The 16,736-nt window shown below is 39.3% G+C and overlaps 2 protein-coding genes across 7 annotated transcripts in view; one reads left to right on the top strand and one right to left on the bottom strand.

Annotated features, from left to right (window-relative positions):
- Positions 1-14,834, top strand: part of B3GALNT2 (beta-1,3-N-acetylgalactosaminyltransferase 2) — a 40,717-nt gene extending 25,883 nt beyond the window's left edge. Inside the window, exons 7-12 of one of the 3 annotated variants that reach the window (XM_077813437.1) lie at positions 308-386; positions 2,791-2,974; positions 5,399-5,524; positions 10,880-11,033; positions 11,530-11,586; positions 12,456-14,834. In XM_077813437.1, coding sequence (XP_077669563.1) covers positions 308-386; positions 2,791-2,974; positions 5,399-5,524; positions 10,880-11,033; positions 11,530-11,586; positions 12,456-12,590 — 735 coding nt within the window. In that variant the 3' untranslated portion in view covers positions 12,591-14,834. Of the gene's footprint in view, positions 1-307; positions 387-2,790; positions 2,975-5,398; positions 5,525-10,873; positions 11,034-11,529; positions 11,587-12,455 lie in introns of all 3 variants that reach the window. The other 2 variants (XM_077813436.1, XM_077813438.1) reach the window with 2 other exon arrangements.
- The window catches only part of TBCE (tubulin folding cofactor E), a 54,854-nt gene continuing 51,755 nt past the window's right edge, over positions 13,638-16,736 (bottom strand). For 3 of the 4 annotated variants that reach the window (XM_077813431.1, XM_077813435.1, XM_077813434.1), the window contains 3 exons: positions 15,872-15,931; positions 14,146-14,237; positions 13,638-13,914 (listed from right to left, as the gene is read on the bottom strand). In XM_077813431.1, coding sequence (XP_077669557.1) covers positions 13,822-13,914; positions 14,146-14,237; positions 15,872-15,931 — 245 coding nt within the window. In that variant the 3' untranslated portion in view covers positions 13,638-13,821. The other variant, XM_077813432.1, reaches the window with a different exon arrangement.

Below are 16,736 nucleotides of genomic sequence, written 5' to 3'. Positions count from 1 at the left end.
TTTCAAGTCTAGCTTTCCAATGTGATATGGGGATGGAATAGAACACAGAAATTAATGCTACAATTTCGAAAGCTGCCTTTGTTTTGGATGCCTCATTGCTATTAATTTTAATGACAATAGAGCACCTGAATCCCTTAGGCATGTTTAAAAAATCTCATCCTAAAATTATAACCATCTAAAAACATGTACTGTACATAGTTTTATTCTTAGTTGTTATATCAAGCTTTGTATTTAGAGAGAGAATTAGCTCAACTTTCGCTACTGACATATTTCTCTTTTTGTAATGTTTTTAATCAATCTCTAACAGACAGGGGAAGGTTCATGGCCACATGAATTCACAGAAGGTGTGGAAGGAATAGCAGGAGGCTTTATTTACACTATTCAAGGTAAGTCTGCAAAAAATGTAGTAGAGAATCTCTCTATCCTCGTACAATAGAACATTTAAATGACAGCTCTGAAATGAATGATCAAACTGTGTCCAATATTAATTTGATTGACTAAGAAGTTCTACATTTAGTTTATTCCTCTCTCATATAAGTCCGGTACTAAGTAAAATTTTGGTGACATGCTGACATCTTTGGTTGCTCCTTATCACCTAGCTAAGCCAATTTTTATCTCTTTGCTGTCTTTTTATTAACACAATAACCTTTTCCCCTTCTGTCCAAAATGATTTCCCTGTCCCCGTCCTTAATTCTTGTTCAAAAGACCAAGTTAAAGAAAAAAGTTCTACATTGGTTGTCTTTAAGAAGTCAACTTGTGCTAACAGTTACCACTTTTCCCCTATATTTAGAATAGACAATAACTGCAGTTTATCTTGCAACACTATAGAGCAACTGTTGGCTAATGGTGACATTAAAGCTACAGTGGGCTTGCTTTTCCCAGCAATGCTGTTGCCCTTTGCACCCATTTCAGCAGGTTGTGTGTGAGCCTCTGGGAGCCCTTTCAAACTCTGCATGGTCTTTGGGCCACCTAGTACTGAAGCATCTAAACTGGCACCACAGAGCAGCTGCTGTAATGCAAAAACTGAGGTGGCTCTGTATTAACACTTTTCAAAAGTGAGGCTGGCTTGTCTGCCCTGACATAAGGAAAACCAGAAATTTATTTTCCATAAGTAAAATAACTAACTTAGTTTTAAAATGTGGTTTGGGGGCACACAAACCAGCTTCGGCCTATAAAAACTTTTCAGTGAGTTAAAGCTTTACTACAAGAGGAAAATAGGGGAATAATGGATCCAGTTCTGGGCTTTCCTCTGAGCTAGTAAGTGCCTGTCTCCACTACAGATCTTTGCTGTGTGTAATCAGATTGTAACATGGTTGACTCCACACAACAATTAATACCGTGTCGGACGCCAAACCACATTCAAGTACCATTTCTGTGCTGAGTAGATAGGACTGGCAGATATGATTGAGCAGTCTAATCTCCCATACATCTGTGCAGGAGGATCTTAAAGTGCATTGAAACCATTTGTAAAACCCGCTGCCGCCTCCTCCCCCCTATTCTTAAAAGTTCAGGTAGTACAGAATACCTGCCCTGATTTTTCCTGAATATGCTTATGCAAAACTGATTATTCACTGTGGTAGATGTGGATAGGCCAGCATGACTGTACCATGAAAATTGGTTGTGTTGAGCCTTGTCAGAGCAGTATGTGAGAACCTGGTTTTCAGCCTCTGTCTATGCTACAGGTAAATGTGCTTAGGATAAACTGATATTGAGTTGGGTAGCCCTCCTATTCATCCTGTAAAAAGTAGAGAGTAGAATGCCGGATAATTTGTATAAAACATTCTTAAGACTTTTTTGAATTCTTTCATTAGAGCAAAGAAGCATTCTGTTCCTTTTTCATTAGGGTATATGTAGGGCCCTACCAAATTCACGGCCATGAAAAACACAACACAGACCGTGAAATCTGGTCATTTTGTGTGCTTTTACCCTACACTATACAGATTTCATTGGGGAAACCAGAGTTTCTCAAATTGGGGGTCCTGACCCAAAAGGGAGTTGCAGGGGGGGTCAAAAGCTTATTTTGCGGGGGGAAGGTGTCACGGTATTGAAACCCTTCTGCGCTGCCTTCAGAGCTGGATGGATGGAGAGCAGTGGCTGTTGGCTGGGCGCCCAGCTCTGAAGGCAGTGCCCCTCCAGCAGCAGCAGAGAGGTAAGGGTGGCAATCCCATACCATGCCATCCTTCCTTCTTTGCTGCTGCTGGCAGCGGCTCTGTCCTCAGAGCTGGGCGCCTGGCCAGCAGCTGCTGCTCTCCAGCTGCCCAGCTCTGAAGGCAGCGTTGCCGCCAGCAGCAGTGCAGAACTAAGGATAGCAGTACTGCAACCCTCCCACCCCCCAACAATAACCTCGCGTCCTCCGCATACCTCCTCTTGGGGTCAGGACCTCTGACAACTACAACACCGTGAAATTGCAGATTTAAACAGCTGAAATCATTAAATTTATTATTTTTTAAAATCCTCTGACCAAGAAATTGACCAAAATGGACTGTGAATTTGGTATATGTATGACTCCTTCCCCTCCCCCCCCCAAAAGTATTGTCTGCAACTTTTACTTTTTATCATTGTAAATCATTTTACATTGTAAACTTGTAAAATTAGTGCCTTCATTTTTTAAAAAAATTGCAAAATTTCCTAAATCCAGATTTTGGCTGGATGCTTACTCATAAAATAAATATGTAAATATGCTACTTCTAGTACAAGAAAAATATACACAGCTGTATGTAGTGTACTGCACATGGATGTTAACAGATGTGTAATTTTGGCTATGTATAATTTCTCCTTCCTCCCCTTTAGAAGGTGATGGTCTTTTACAAAGCCTTCATACTCGCCCTGAAAGGTTTGTAAACCACTTAAAAAACCTTGAAGAGGAGGATGCATTATTGAAGGAAGAAAGCGGAGCCTATGATGATATTGTTTTTGTAGATGTTGTTGACACCTACAGAAATGTTCCAGCCAAATTACTGAACTTCTACCGATGGTAGGTTGGAAAAAAATATTTTTTAATCAAGGATTTCCCTGGTTACTTCTGGTGCCAGATAGTCCCTGATATGCTGTATTCTGAAAAATTACACACTATAACTGGAAATTATTTACTCTTTTCATTGTTTGTTTTTGTTTTGTTTAGTTTTCACACTAGAAAGGCCAAAATTGTATTACTCCATCTGGTGATTAAAAGTGAGAGCTCGGTTTTTAGGATTGATCTTTACTGACTGAACTCCTTCCCTTCCACACCCCAAATATCTGTAAAAACAGATATCTGCTCCACAAATTCACATATGCAAGTTAGGGTTAAATCATGCCCACAGCCTTACCTGGGATGTTTGCTAACAACATGAAATCACAAACCAATCTGAAGACCAGCAGGTTAAATTTTAAACGCTGGCTGTCAGCCTGATTTACAAACAGAAGGCCTAATCAAAAGCCCATGGAAGTCAACAGAAAGACTGGCGTTGACCTCAGTGGGCTTTGTATCATGACCAAAGGGTTCAACTCTGTCAGGTCCTGAGCACCCTCAATTTCCATTGCAAGGTAGATTTCAGCTTGAAGTGCTCAGTGCCTCATGGGACCAAGCACCCAACATGGAGAGGCTCAGCACTCAGACCAGAAAGGCCTTCCAAATAGCTTTGAGCACCCTTTGTCATCACAACAGTCGCACAAGAGCTGCCTGCTACTGCCAGAGCCCTCTGTCGTGTGTGAAAATAGGGTCTAAACATTAATGCCTGAAGCATCAATCTAAAACATGAATTGAAAAAGCAATTGATAATACCTGCAAACTCCTTGGAGTAAAATGTATTTTAAAGGTTTCGGTTTCTTGGAGATGTTAGCCATAAAAGCTGAAAAAACACAGCCTTTCATTCTAAAAATTAGATTTTTTTTTATTTTAAATTCTGTTTCGTTTCAGTACATTTGCACAACATAAATGTATTGGAAGATATAAACATGAGTAATTATCAAAAACAAATACCAGAACATTTTGAACATTGCATAGTTCCAGTTCTAAGCTCAGTTTACAATATATATGGGTATTTATTATTATTATTTATTTATTATTTGTAAACAGCAATCCCCTCCCCAAAACTCACATTTGATCCCCAAAGGTATGTGCTTAACTTTACACACACAAATGAATAATCCCATTGCAGGATCAAGACCTCAGTGAGTAATACAATCAGAACTGAGTCATCGGAACTTTAAAAATAGCATTGATAATTAACTGGAGAACATTTAACTGAAAGCTCAAGCATATTTTATAGCACCTCTTGCATAAAAATAGTCTAAGGAGATCTGTTTAGATATGTGCAGCAAATCTCCTACAACTATGCATATATATTCCCAAATATATGCTTACACATCAGTAAAGACAATGGGCTTGGTTTTCTGTTCACACTCTCTTGTAAATAAGGAGTAACAATTGAAGCCACTGGAATTACTAATGTTGAACTTGGGCTGATTCTTCCATTGTTAAATAATAACTTTAAATGCTACCTGTGGTGTTTGGTTTTTTTAAAGCCACCAAAGGAAGGTGCCGAATAGTGTAGAATACACAAATGAGAAACAGAAGAACACTTCTGATTGCTAAAAGGGGAAATAAAGTTGAAGTCATCTAACTCTCTGTGGTGACTGGTTGCCCATTAGCAGAAAATTGTTTCTTTTTCAGTAATAAAGGATTTAAGGAAAACAGTTTGCTACTTAGGGGAAGTGAATATATAGGAATGTCCTTCAAAACATAGCCTGTCTTTCTGGATAAACCAAGGAATAATCTCACTCTAATTCTTTTGAGTTTCTCCTTACAGTCAGCTTCTCTATCTGTAAAATAATGTATGTACCTCACAGGGATGTTGAGGATTACCCATTTAATATTTGGAGAGTGCTTTACAGAGGGTAAGCACCAAATTATTACTACAAATCATTACTACAAATCAATTATTACTACAAATCATTCCTTGTAAACTTTCCTAGTTGCACTGCCCTTGAACCAGCTGTTCTCATACAGAAGGCTAGCTGGACTACCAGCCCTTTATACAAGCCCTGGCATTAATAGCTGTGATGTAGTTCTCAGCAGGAGTTCCTATCCTTTTGAGGTCAGTGCTGTTTTAGATAGATTCATTGTAAGTTAAACTAATCAGCTGTACTGGATAGCAGAAATCCTACCTCAGGTTCCTTTCATACTTTGTACAAACCCATGAAAATAATACAACAGCTATGTGTTTCTTCTTTAGAACTAGTACACAGTCCTCGCTATCAGTCTATAGGAAAAACATTTGAAAGGAAGAGGACAAATGGCTTACCTTTCCAATGGGGCCTTTCACTGTTTATGTTGCATCCAGGTTACGTTGTGGAGTTGTAATGCAGTTTAAAATTATTTCCCAGTAAATCATCACCATTTTTCTTTTGGCAACAGGACAGTAGAATCAGCTAACTTTGATTTGTTGCTGAAGACAGATGACGACTGTTACATAAATTTGGAAGCTGTGTTCAACAGGATAATGCACGAAAAACTCGACAGGCCAAATATCTGGTGGGGCAAGTGAGTCTCAAACTCTTCTGCTTACTGCGTTTTTCATGGATCTTTTAATTTCTCCATATGTCTATGGAATGTTTTACTGCTGTAAAAATCAGTTCAGCAGTTGCCTTATGGAGCCACCTCCCCCCCCTTGTGCCCACTTCAAGTCACTAGTAAAGTTCCATAACTTCAGTCAGAGCAGGTCTGGATCCTGAGTTGCAGAAGCCAGCTAATAATTGTTCTAGAATGTGCCCTTACAATAGCTGATACTGGGCTATTTCCCCTCTGATACTGGGCTATAACATGCGTCAGGTGGCACATAACATTTCTCTGTAGCATATAGGAAGTGGTAGGTAATACATATTTCTGTGTAGAAATAAGATGAAGTTAAAAACTGCAAGCATGTACCAACATACCATTGTTTTGAATTTTACCTTTTTTTTCAGGGCAGTATGACTTTTTCTGGTTGAAAATGGGTTGTGTATTTTCAGAATACAGGGTTGTGTATGAGGGGACAAAATTGGCTTTATAGTCTGGCGCCATGTATTCTGCAGCTTATAAATGACAAAAGTCAATATTACCTATTTTACTACTGGTCGTGTTACCAAAACATCCAGCTAATGTGCTTATCCCAAACTACCTACTACATCATTCTAGTTGCCAAGAAATCCCAACTGTCCTCTATCCACCAGCTAAAATGCCAGCTTTGCCCCACTGACAGCTGTACAAGGCAGCTATGGATTGTCAATATAAAATAGTCTGTGACACACTGAAAATTTAATTTACTATTGAAAAAAAAATACAAATTTTAACAGTGAAGTTAATTAATCAATCCTGGGAATTGTTTACCAACAATATGGTGAATTCCGCATCACTTAGACATCCAATCTTGATTTAAGATTTTGTTCTAATATACTGTAGCTCAACCAGGAGTTACAGGCATGATGAAGCAATTACTGGGTAAAATTCTATGGTTGGTGTTGTTCAGGAAGTCAGACTAGATTATCACACTCTCTCATATTTTAATGGAAATGGTTTAAAAACACCAGAATGTTCCAAGCTGCAACTCTTGTGTGCCAGGGAAACCAGGGGTCTAGGCTCAGAATTTACATTCATCTTGCAGTGGCCTTGCTTATAATGGAAACTCTGTTGTCACCCCATTAAGAACTGCAGACACACAGGACCACATTAATCTGTGGCATAATTTCCTTGGCTTCAGTGGTGGTGTCCAGAGATATCAGTGGTAGGTTTGGTCAAATGAGTTTTAAAGGTGGTTGCCCTGTAAAACTGATTCTGGTCTCTTCAAGTTGTAAAAGAAGAGTAACTCCTTGAAGTCAAGGGGGTAAAAATGGATGAAAGTTCAGAATTTGGCCCTTAGTTATGAATTAAGATTAAAGAAAAACAGGAGGCTTCAGAGATTTTTAATGATGATAATTAGCAAGCCTACCCCGGAAGGTTTATCTAACCTTCAAACTAAAAGAGTCTGTATCAGCTGCATAGGGTAGGTCCCATCCTTACTGTCGTGTCCTGGTAACTGACAGGCTTGAAACCTCACCCAGACTTTTTTGCAAAATATCATATTGTATGAACTTGTTAAGATTCTCGCTGCTGTCTACTCCCAACTCAAACGGACTGTTGAGAGCTTTCAGCTTCTCCCAGTTACACCTATATTGAGGCCAGTAATTTGTGTATGACTAAAACATCTTCCAAAAAGGCATCCAATCTTGGATCTGACGATTTCAAGAGATGGAGCCACCACTTCCCTTTAACTCTTGCTCCTTTTAGCCATGATTTTCCTGTGATGATACCTAAAAACTGCCAAGACCAAATTGTAGTCAGGCACACTGCTCAATAGACTGACCAATGTGAATTGAGTGAGCTTAACAGAGTCCTCTGAAACTGAGGAAAGTATGCCATTCAGGAAGCAGTCTTGACACAGGAAAAATATTAAGAATCTTAAATTCAGATTAAACTCCACTACTTGTCTCTGTTTACACAGGTTACCAAGTATCTCCTCTCCAGAAGTACACAGTCCATGCCATCTGGTGTTTAACAGGAGACGCTGTTAACACCTTCAATTACAATAATGTGGCTTTAGTGGGACATAGAAATGTTAAACGCAATTTTAGGCTAATCTCTTGGCAGCGCTTTTGTAAACTTTCTCACCAGTGATGCTGATATCTTGGGGATGTTATCATGTTGCAGAAGCCCTACTGGACTGGAAGGGTGGGGCTGATTAAAGGTTATGGCTAAGCTGCAGTCGGAAGCATGATTTTTAGCATGGGCTGCTATACCCATTCTAGCATGGCTAAAAATAGCAGTGAAGAGACAGTGGTGTGGGCTCTCCAAGCATGCTAGTATCTTACTTGTGGTGCTAGCCTGCACTGCTGCATCTTTAGTGCTGTTTTTAGCCATGCTAGTTAGGTTAAAGCTTTGCCAGCCTGTGTTGCAATCACACTTCTGATTGCAGCATGGCCATACCCTTGATACTTCCGGTGCTTGGCACTACTTGACAGAGCCAAAATGTCTTATGAAGTTTCTTGAGTAGCTGAGACATTTCATTTCATTATATAAGCAACCAAGTATCCGAGTGAGTTATCAAGTGTTCTTCAAGCATTGTGTAGGAAAATAACGGAATATGCTAACATTCAGTAAAGACAAAGGCAAGATTGTAATAACCTAAAATTTCAGTAATAAATTAGAATAATTGTGTTAATCCCTATGGAGGCCTATACCCTACATTTGGTACGTGGCATTCAAATTTTCTCATGGTAGAATCCATTGTCTCTGATGGATATACAGCAAACAACCATAAATAATTAAGGTGTCAGAGTAGCAGCTGTGTTAGTCTGTATCCGTAAAAAGAACAGGAGTACTTGTGGCACCTTGGAGACTAACAAATTTATTAGAGCATAAGCTTTCGTGAGCTACAGCATCCGATGAAGTGAGCTGTAGCTCATGAAAGCTTATGATCAAATAAATTTGTTAGTCTCTAAGGTGCCACAAGTCCTCCTTTTCTTTTTATAAATAATTAAATTGCAGTCCTGAATGCATGATGTTTGCCTTCTATCTTTAATTGCCAGGGCTTGATGCCATCTAAATATACTTAAGGCTTTGCTTAGCAAAATTTATGAAGAATCACTGCTTGTTGGTAACAAGCCTAAGCAGAAAAGGTCTCAACCACTTGCAGCTGAGTACTTTTGGGTGAATGTCAGTGCTTGTTAAACAGAGATGGCTAACAGTGACTAGAGCCGGCCATTGTGCGGGCATGTAATGTGATAGTTTCATGTTCACCTCTGCCCATCCATGTCAGTCTTCATCTTCTGTTGTTCAGTACTAGGCACCTACCCCACTGCAACTGACATGCCAGTGTGTAATGGCTCTCTGGGCCATAAAAACTCACTTAGCTTTTGATTGAACCTGTTTCTAAATAGTAAAAGCCTGGCACATTGACACAATTATGGCAGCTGGCTGTGATTACATCTAGGACCTGTTCATAAAAATATTTAGTTCTTATATAGCACTTTTCAACTGTGCTTCTCAAAACATTGTTTGAAGGGGCGGTAAATACCATTATTCCTATGTATAGGGAATTGTGGTATTTTAAGACTGAGCAGGGAAGAAAAGACACTGGAGCCATATTCAGCCCTTGAGGGGTTGTATTTTAAAGGACAGACCTGTGAGAAGAAATGGTCCCAGGGTGGAAGTTCATGGTTTGAAAAAACGCAGGCAGCTGACTGCCTAGGGCTTGGGACCAGAGCCTAGAAGTGTGATTCAGTCCAGGTTTCCCTCTCAACTGGGCCCAGGGGGATGATGGGGTTAGTAGGCCTTCACCCTAAGGTATGCTGGGAGGGGGGAACAGGAACAGTCTCCCTCACAATAGGAGAGAGTATGAAGGGAGTTTGGAGCCTCTTACGGTATGTTGCACAGCAGCTTGCAGTAAGCCTCCCAGCCTGGATAGATGGGCTCATGCTCACTCTGCTCACCAAATGTAGCTGTGGGGGTGTTGCGGCTTGGGTGGCTAGCCTGCCTCCACCAGAGCTGCACCATCCACACAGTCTAGCCCTTAGGGTATGTCTGTGCAGCAATTCAACACCTGCAGCTGGCCTGGACTTGCGGGCTGTAAGATTGCAGTGTAGATGTTCGGGCTTGGGTTAGAGCCTAAGCTCTGGGAACCCACCCTGAGGGAGGGTCCTTGAGCCTGAACATCTTCACTGCATCTTTTCAGCCCAAGGCCGAGTCAGCTGACACAGGCCAGTGTCAGCTGACAGTGCTGTGTAGACATACCCTTAGAGATCAGGAAAGCTCTCCTTTTTTCCCCCTTCCCCTTCAACTGATCTTCGCGGGAAGGGCTGAAGACAGAATCAGGAACAAGGAAGTGAACATGGGGAAGGGGTTATTTTACTATTTTTAAACTTAGACTTCAGTTTGTATGTTTGTTAGGATTTTACCAGCAGCCTGCTGGGGACAGTCTGGCCTGTCTGGAGAAAGAAACCTTGGTGGATAAAGCCTGTTGCTTGTTTTGCTAAAAGCACTAAATGGGTGTGGCCTGCAGCGAATGTCTGCCTTGTAAGCACCATTTTACAGATGGGGAAACTGAGGCATAGAGCAGTTACATGACTTGTCAAAGGTCAAACAGCAAATCAGTGGTGCATTTGACATTAGAAACCCAGGTCTGGTGCCCTGACAGCTTGAGTTGAACACTGTGTTGGCTCACATGAAGAAAGGTGATTTCTGTTATGTCCAGGATCCCAAATTATTGTTCTGGTTTCTGCAAAATTAGCCATGTTTAAAGGATAACAGATATGCCTTTTGCTGCCTTTTTCCCCTTGATTGCTATTTTTTAGGAGGGCATTTATTTGGTCTCAGTGGACCAATATGCTTATCATCACTGTAACTGCATGCCTTCTGGATGTACCTGTTGTATTTGTCATAAGTTTAAAAAAAAAAAGTACAGGGTAGGGATTTTGACAGTTAGGGAACTGTGGTGTGTGTTTAACACATCTCTTGTCAATAAATTTGTGCTTCATTAGCTGAAGCTGGTAACAGTGCAAATGCACCCTAGAGCTAGCAATGCTTTTTTCTGTTAGTGTGTTTACAAATCTTCTTAGAGGAAATTAACATGGCATAATTGCCTCTTTGAAATTAAATGTTTCAATGATACTCTTAACAGGAAGAAAAGGAGTACTTGTGGCACCTTAGAGACTGAAATAGGACTGTCTGAATCATAACTCAGTGAAAAGTTTTCTACACTTTTTCTTAGAATTCATTACTTAGTTTGCTTCAGTTGTATTGACTAAATTGCATGGATTATTGCAGCTTTTTATAAATATCTTCTTCAAAAGCAGTTTGCATGATTATTTTGCTCTTAAGTTTCAGACTAAATTGGGCAGTTGATCGGACAGGGAAGTGGCAAGAACTGGAGTATCCCAGTCCAGCATACCCTGCCTTTGCCTGTGGGTCTGGTTATGTTATCTCCAAAGACATTGTTCAATGGTTGGCAAGCAACTCTGAAAGACTCAAGACATACCAGGTACTTAAGCCTCATGCTAAAAACCCCAGAAAACCTTAATGTCTCCCACTCCCCCTACCCTTTTCTCACACCACACCTTTGATTCTGGAATTAGATTTGTTAGCTCTGGCTAATTAGTAGATTTTTATGTTGAGAGAGATGTGAGATTTGTGATTAGGAGCTCCAGAGTTCTAATCCTACTTTTGCATTGGCTCCCTGTCTAGTGTTGGAAGTCACTGTGACTATATTTGCCTTAGTTTCCTAACCTGTAAAATCCACCATTTTAACACACAGCTTCCTCAGGGATGTTGGGAGGAGTGGGAGATATTTTTAAGAGATGCTTAGAAAAAACTACATTTAAGAAATAATATAAATAAAGCTAATATTTTACTTGTTCAGTTAGTGGTAACTGCCCATACATGGTGTACAACAGACTTTGGTTCAGAATTTCATAGTTGGGAAATAATTAGTTGGAAATGCACCAAGGCTAATGTTTGTTTTTGAAATGCATCTACAGGGTGAAGATGTGAGTATGGGCATTTGGATGGCAGCTATAGGGCCTAAGCGATATCAGGTGAGCAAGTCTGCAGAAATTCTGTTTTTCCTGGTACAGTAGCATGGCTCTTAATCCAAGTTGGGCAGCCCCTGAAAAATACAATTTTCCTCATCATGGAAGGCATTCCTGCAGTAGCTGTTTTAATGCATGAACAGGAGTTTCAAATTTTTTTTTTTTTTTAATCCATACGAGTAGTTCAGTATACAAACATTTCCATCACACCTTCTCCCAGTTAATTACAAAATAATTCTTTCTGGGTGCATACAGGATAAAATCTTTAACAGATTACTACTGGGTGACTTTCTTCTAATTAAATAACTTTTCAGTTTCTGCTATCTTGCACATATCAAACTAACCTCAGGTGGAGGGGTTATACGAATACATTGTTTGGGGCACTTGTCTTTCCAGTTTCCATCAGCACTCCTATTAACAATAGTTTGTGCAAGAGTTTCTACTCAAGGCTGATTGGTTAACCAGACACTCAGTGGTAATGTGTAAGAATATAGGAATTGCCTGACCAGATCAGACCAAAATGTAAGTGCACCCAATCCCCACATACATATTGAGACCATTATGGAATTATTTGATCCACAGGAAAATTTCTAGCACCTATCAGTCAGGGGCTGGCTGATACCTTGATGCATCTGTAAGCTGTCTGATACTTGACCTTATTGTGTCTGTTCTCAGATTAGCATAAGAGCCTTGCAGGGTTTTATTTATATACACACTGCCTCTGTCTACATTCTGTTAATTACTGGCATATTATTAACAAGTGTCCCACACCATGAAATACTGATTTCTGATAGTGTGTGTGTGTGAGATTTAGTGAATGTAAAGTACTGTCCCCTTCCAAAAAAGCCCACTGAAATCATTGTCTTTTTAAACAGGACAGCCTCTGGTTGTGTGAGAAGACATGTGAAAAGGGAATGCTGTCTTCCCCTCAGTATTCTCCACAAGAACTAACAGAGCTCTGGAAAGTGAAGGAATTATGTGGAGATCCTTGTAGATGTGAGGAAAGATGATAAAGACTTGTGGAGATACACAATCAGGACGGCTACGGTGGTGTTTAATAGTGGAACTTTCACCTATAATGTAATTAATATTTGCCCATCCATTTTGATAAAAATTGAGTGATCCTGTCCAGAGAAGCATTTTTCTATAGGTGAGGTGTTAATCTGACAAAAACCAGAAGTTTGACTTTATAAAAAAGGAAATTATCTTAAAGGACTATTGGTAATTAATGTGCACATAAAGCTCTAGATTTCTATTAGGATGATGATAGGTGCAGAACCACTGGTATCCATGAGAGTCAGCAGGTGCAAGGTTCCATGCCAGCACATCTATTTACTGGATTAATGTAATCTGCAAATTGGGGGGAGGGGGAGGGTGGTAAATGGTACTTGCTCATGTAGGGTGGGGATAGTTATCTTTTAGGATTTATATTGAGGTTGTGTATACTACTTAGTGATTTGGATGAGATTATGATGCAAGATATTAAACTTTGCTTATACCAAATCTTGAACTACAGCAAATAATATAACCAGATTCAAAGGAATTTGCATCTTTCTGATAACTCAGTAACTATCTAGATAAAGTAAAAAGTTTAAGCACCATACAGAGAATATCCATTAAACTGTATAGCTCCACAATATGCTGATAAGTTATTTTGCATAAATCCTCCAATTCAGCAGCTTAATTGTGATCTTTTTTCCCTCTAGATGTGTAAATAGGATATAGCAACAAGATCAGAATATGGATCTAAACTTTCCACACCCCATTCTAGGTACCTCTCTCTAGAGCGTGGTGTTACATAAAGTATTCCTTGAGGGAAAAAAAAAAGCTTAAAGTTATTTTCTCTCTCACTTAAAGCAGAGTTTAAGTGTCCTTTTCTAGTGCAACAGCAGTTGTCTTTGTAATCTAAAATCTCATGTGACTTTTACAAATGTCACATGAGATTTTAGATTACATGTTCTGAGTAAAAGTGAAAGTGATTCTTCTATAGAAATTCGCTGCACAAAACCTCATGCTAATCTTCCATTTAATCTGGGAATTTAAAAGAATCCCTGCAATTATGCACCAATTTTTTTTTAATTGAAAATATACATGTAGGAGTTACAAGCATCATTTCAAATAGCCCTCTGTCCCAGTTTATGAAATCCACATTAAATATGTACAAGAAGAGTGGCACAAATTGCAGATGCTCTCCTGGGGTAGCCTGTGGGCTCCTCTTCTGAAGTTGCATTTTAAAAAAAGTTACCACCGTACTAAGATAGAGTCTCCATTTTCTATAGAGTAAAACTGCAAGGGCTTTAGGTCATTTTCTAGTTCAATTTCTTTGCCTTCCATCTAGAAGAAGAAAAAAAAAATTCATTCGATGAGGCTCTTTTAAAATGTACACACTCAGGCAAGTCTTTTTTCCCCGGCCATCTTTCAAGTCCAAAGGAGATGGATCAGGCCATGGCAGTCAGTGAGAATCTGACTTTTAGGGCCTTTGCTGGCCTTTAAGTGAAATCTGTTTCATTCTATAGTATTTTAGAATGCAATGTTGACCTTTTAAATACAACTTATGTTACTTACTTTAGAACTTTCATAGGACAATTTCAGTTCTGAACCAGAAATTTTAAGTAGACGATACAGCAAGCCTTTGACCTTCTGAATAGTCATAGAATCTGTCAAGAAAAATCAAGTAACCTGATTATGTACTTACATCCTTGCAGCCAAATATGGTTTTATTTCTGAATCAACTTCGGTAGACTAGATTGATAAGTAACATGCTACAACCTAAAAATATTTTCATCCAACATAGCTTCATGATTTATTTTTCCTTTCATGTCTAAGTGACCTTTAGTATAGTTTTCATACCTACCACTCAGATTTTGGTGTGATTTCTTTGGCACCAGGTGTCTCAACTTTCGAAGCACAAAGAAATCAAGGTATGTTTCAGGATTTAATTAGTTCCAACCAAACTGCTAGTAGTGTTATGGATTGGTTCATAACATAGTGCCAAGGCGATATTTTTATAATGGAACTTTGAGTAAGTTCAGTTTGTACAAGAGAGATTTCCCATTATGTGTGTCTGGTACAGAGTTATTGAATTCTTTTTTCATTCTTTGAAGCTTTATCTGAAGACACAGCAATAGTGAGTTATTTCTGTAATATCACACAATGTATGTAGAAAACTATTTTTCTATCAAACATTTTTGTAAAAGTTGTATCTGATTTTATGCAACTTGTGATAATAAATGTTTTTTATTTTAGAATAAAAACTGAATAAGTCTTTCCTCATAGAACAAATTCAGACATTTAGTATGTGTCTAAATATTTAACAGCAGATCTTCCCTTGAGGTTTAGCTAGGTTAGTAGAACTCAGACCTTCAAAGCCTTGAGTAGAGCTGATGATGTGAAGAGGCAGGAGAAGGTCTAGTTTAGACATAACTGAATATAAGGTCTACTTATAATAGTCATTGCTGTATGTCATTTTCTAGAGAATCTCCTTTCATTAGATTAAATTCCTGCCTTAGTCTTCCCTGACTATTCTAAACAGGCAAGGAACACAGAGTTGATGTCCAAGCCATAAACTTAGCAAAATTTCAGCTCCATAATTTGGAGCATGTCGCCTATACTGAAGATGAATATTTTTTGTGCATTTACAATATCATACTCAGAGAGCCCCCCCAAACAGCACAGAAACTAATTTGGGCTACAATGCTATCACTACACAAAGCATAAGATTCAATTTTTTTGTTCCACTTCTGGGAGACTACATATAAATACCTTTCCATCAATCACATTTACTTACAAACAAGTCTGAGGGCAACCAAATATTAGTTGTATTTCCACAAGTACTTTTTATAAGTTTAAGGTTAATATGAAATTATTTATCAAATGCAGAGAGGTTGGTAAAATCATACAGGTATCCCTTGACTGAATCATGCTCATGCGAATTCGTCATTGGCCACTCAGTGCCAACTTAAGTCTTGTGATATATAAGCATCCGCTAGGAACTGGACTGACTATAGCTTGTTTTCCACATGTTACTGTACAGCCATCATATGGTAATGACTGTCATTACTAACCTTGAGGTGAAAGGTTGCATATCCTGCTAGCAACTCCTCCACCAAAAACTAGCCCCAGTAAAGAGAAGAAGTTGGTCTTTGCCTCCTCTCAGCAGCATTCTTGCATTCTGAAGCAGCTGCCTCCAGATTACTTCAGGAAAGGGAGCATTTAAAAAAAGGGGGAGGGGGAAAGACCACAAAGGAACTGCTGAGGCATTGAAACAAACAATTAACATTCCTGTTCTTACCTGGTAGTTTCTTCTCTATGGGTTTCTGATCCGGTTGGTCTGGACATTTAATTGTCAAAGCTTTAAAAAAAATTAGACAAAGTCAGTCACAATGAGAAGTGTAACTGAAGTTTGAGTACAGTTTCATTATATGAACTTTAATGCCTGGTACCAGTGGATCTAATTTCTGTTTCTTTAAGTGTGAATACAATTTGCATAAATCCTGCAGGGAATTCCAACTTAGTAAGTGAACTGCAAAACACAAACAGTGAATATGCCAGTTAGGATGGATCAAATGTTCTAAAGTCATTCCTCTCCCCCCCCCCCCCCCCCCGCGAGGGACATGATTTTTTTTTTGCTCAGTTCAGAATGCACATCCCAGAAAGCTAAAACCCAGGCTGCCATTCTCCCAAGCCCCCAATAAAAAGGGAGGTTGTTGAATATTAGGCAGCATTTTTAAAAATAAATTTATATATATAAATGCCCTTCCACATACCAAGGTTTTTAAATGTGATTGACAGAAGTACCCCTGATTTAGGACTTCCGTTCAAGTCAGCAGAATGAAAGCTTTTGTTTCCCATTAGACTGGCTAAATCAATCCTGGCTGGAGCCTGCCTCCCTACCTCAAAATTTAAAAATGCTCTGGTTGGAAAGGCAAGGATAATTACATTCAACTGTAAGGCTGAGTCTCTGAAGATATTAATCTGACAGGATTCTGACTCTTGGATCTTAGCTCCATAGCCCAAGGCAGGCTGTAACTACTAGCTCTCACAGACCTTAGAATCATAGAATATCAGGGTTGGAAGGGACCTCAGGAGGTCATCTAGTCCAATCCCCAATTTTTGGCCCAGATCCCTAAATAGCCCCCTCAAGGATTGAACTCACA

This window comes from Eretmochelys imbricata, chromosome 3 (assembly GCF_965152235.1).
Source record: "Eretmochelys imbricata isolate rEreImb1 chromosome 3, rEreImb1.hap1, whole genome shotgun sequence".
Lineage (NCBI taxonomy): Eukaryota > Metazoa > Chordata > Testudines > Cheloniidae > Eretmochelys > Eretmochelys imbricata.
The sequence above is the reverse complement of the archived record's forward strand: the minus strand, read 5'-3'. Positions and strand labels throughout refer to the sequence as shown.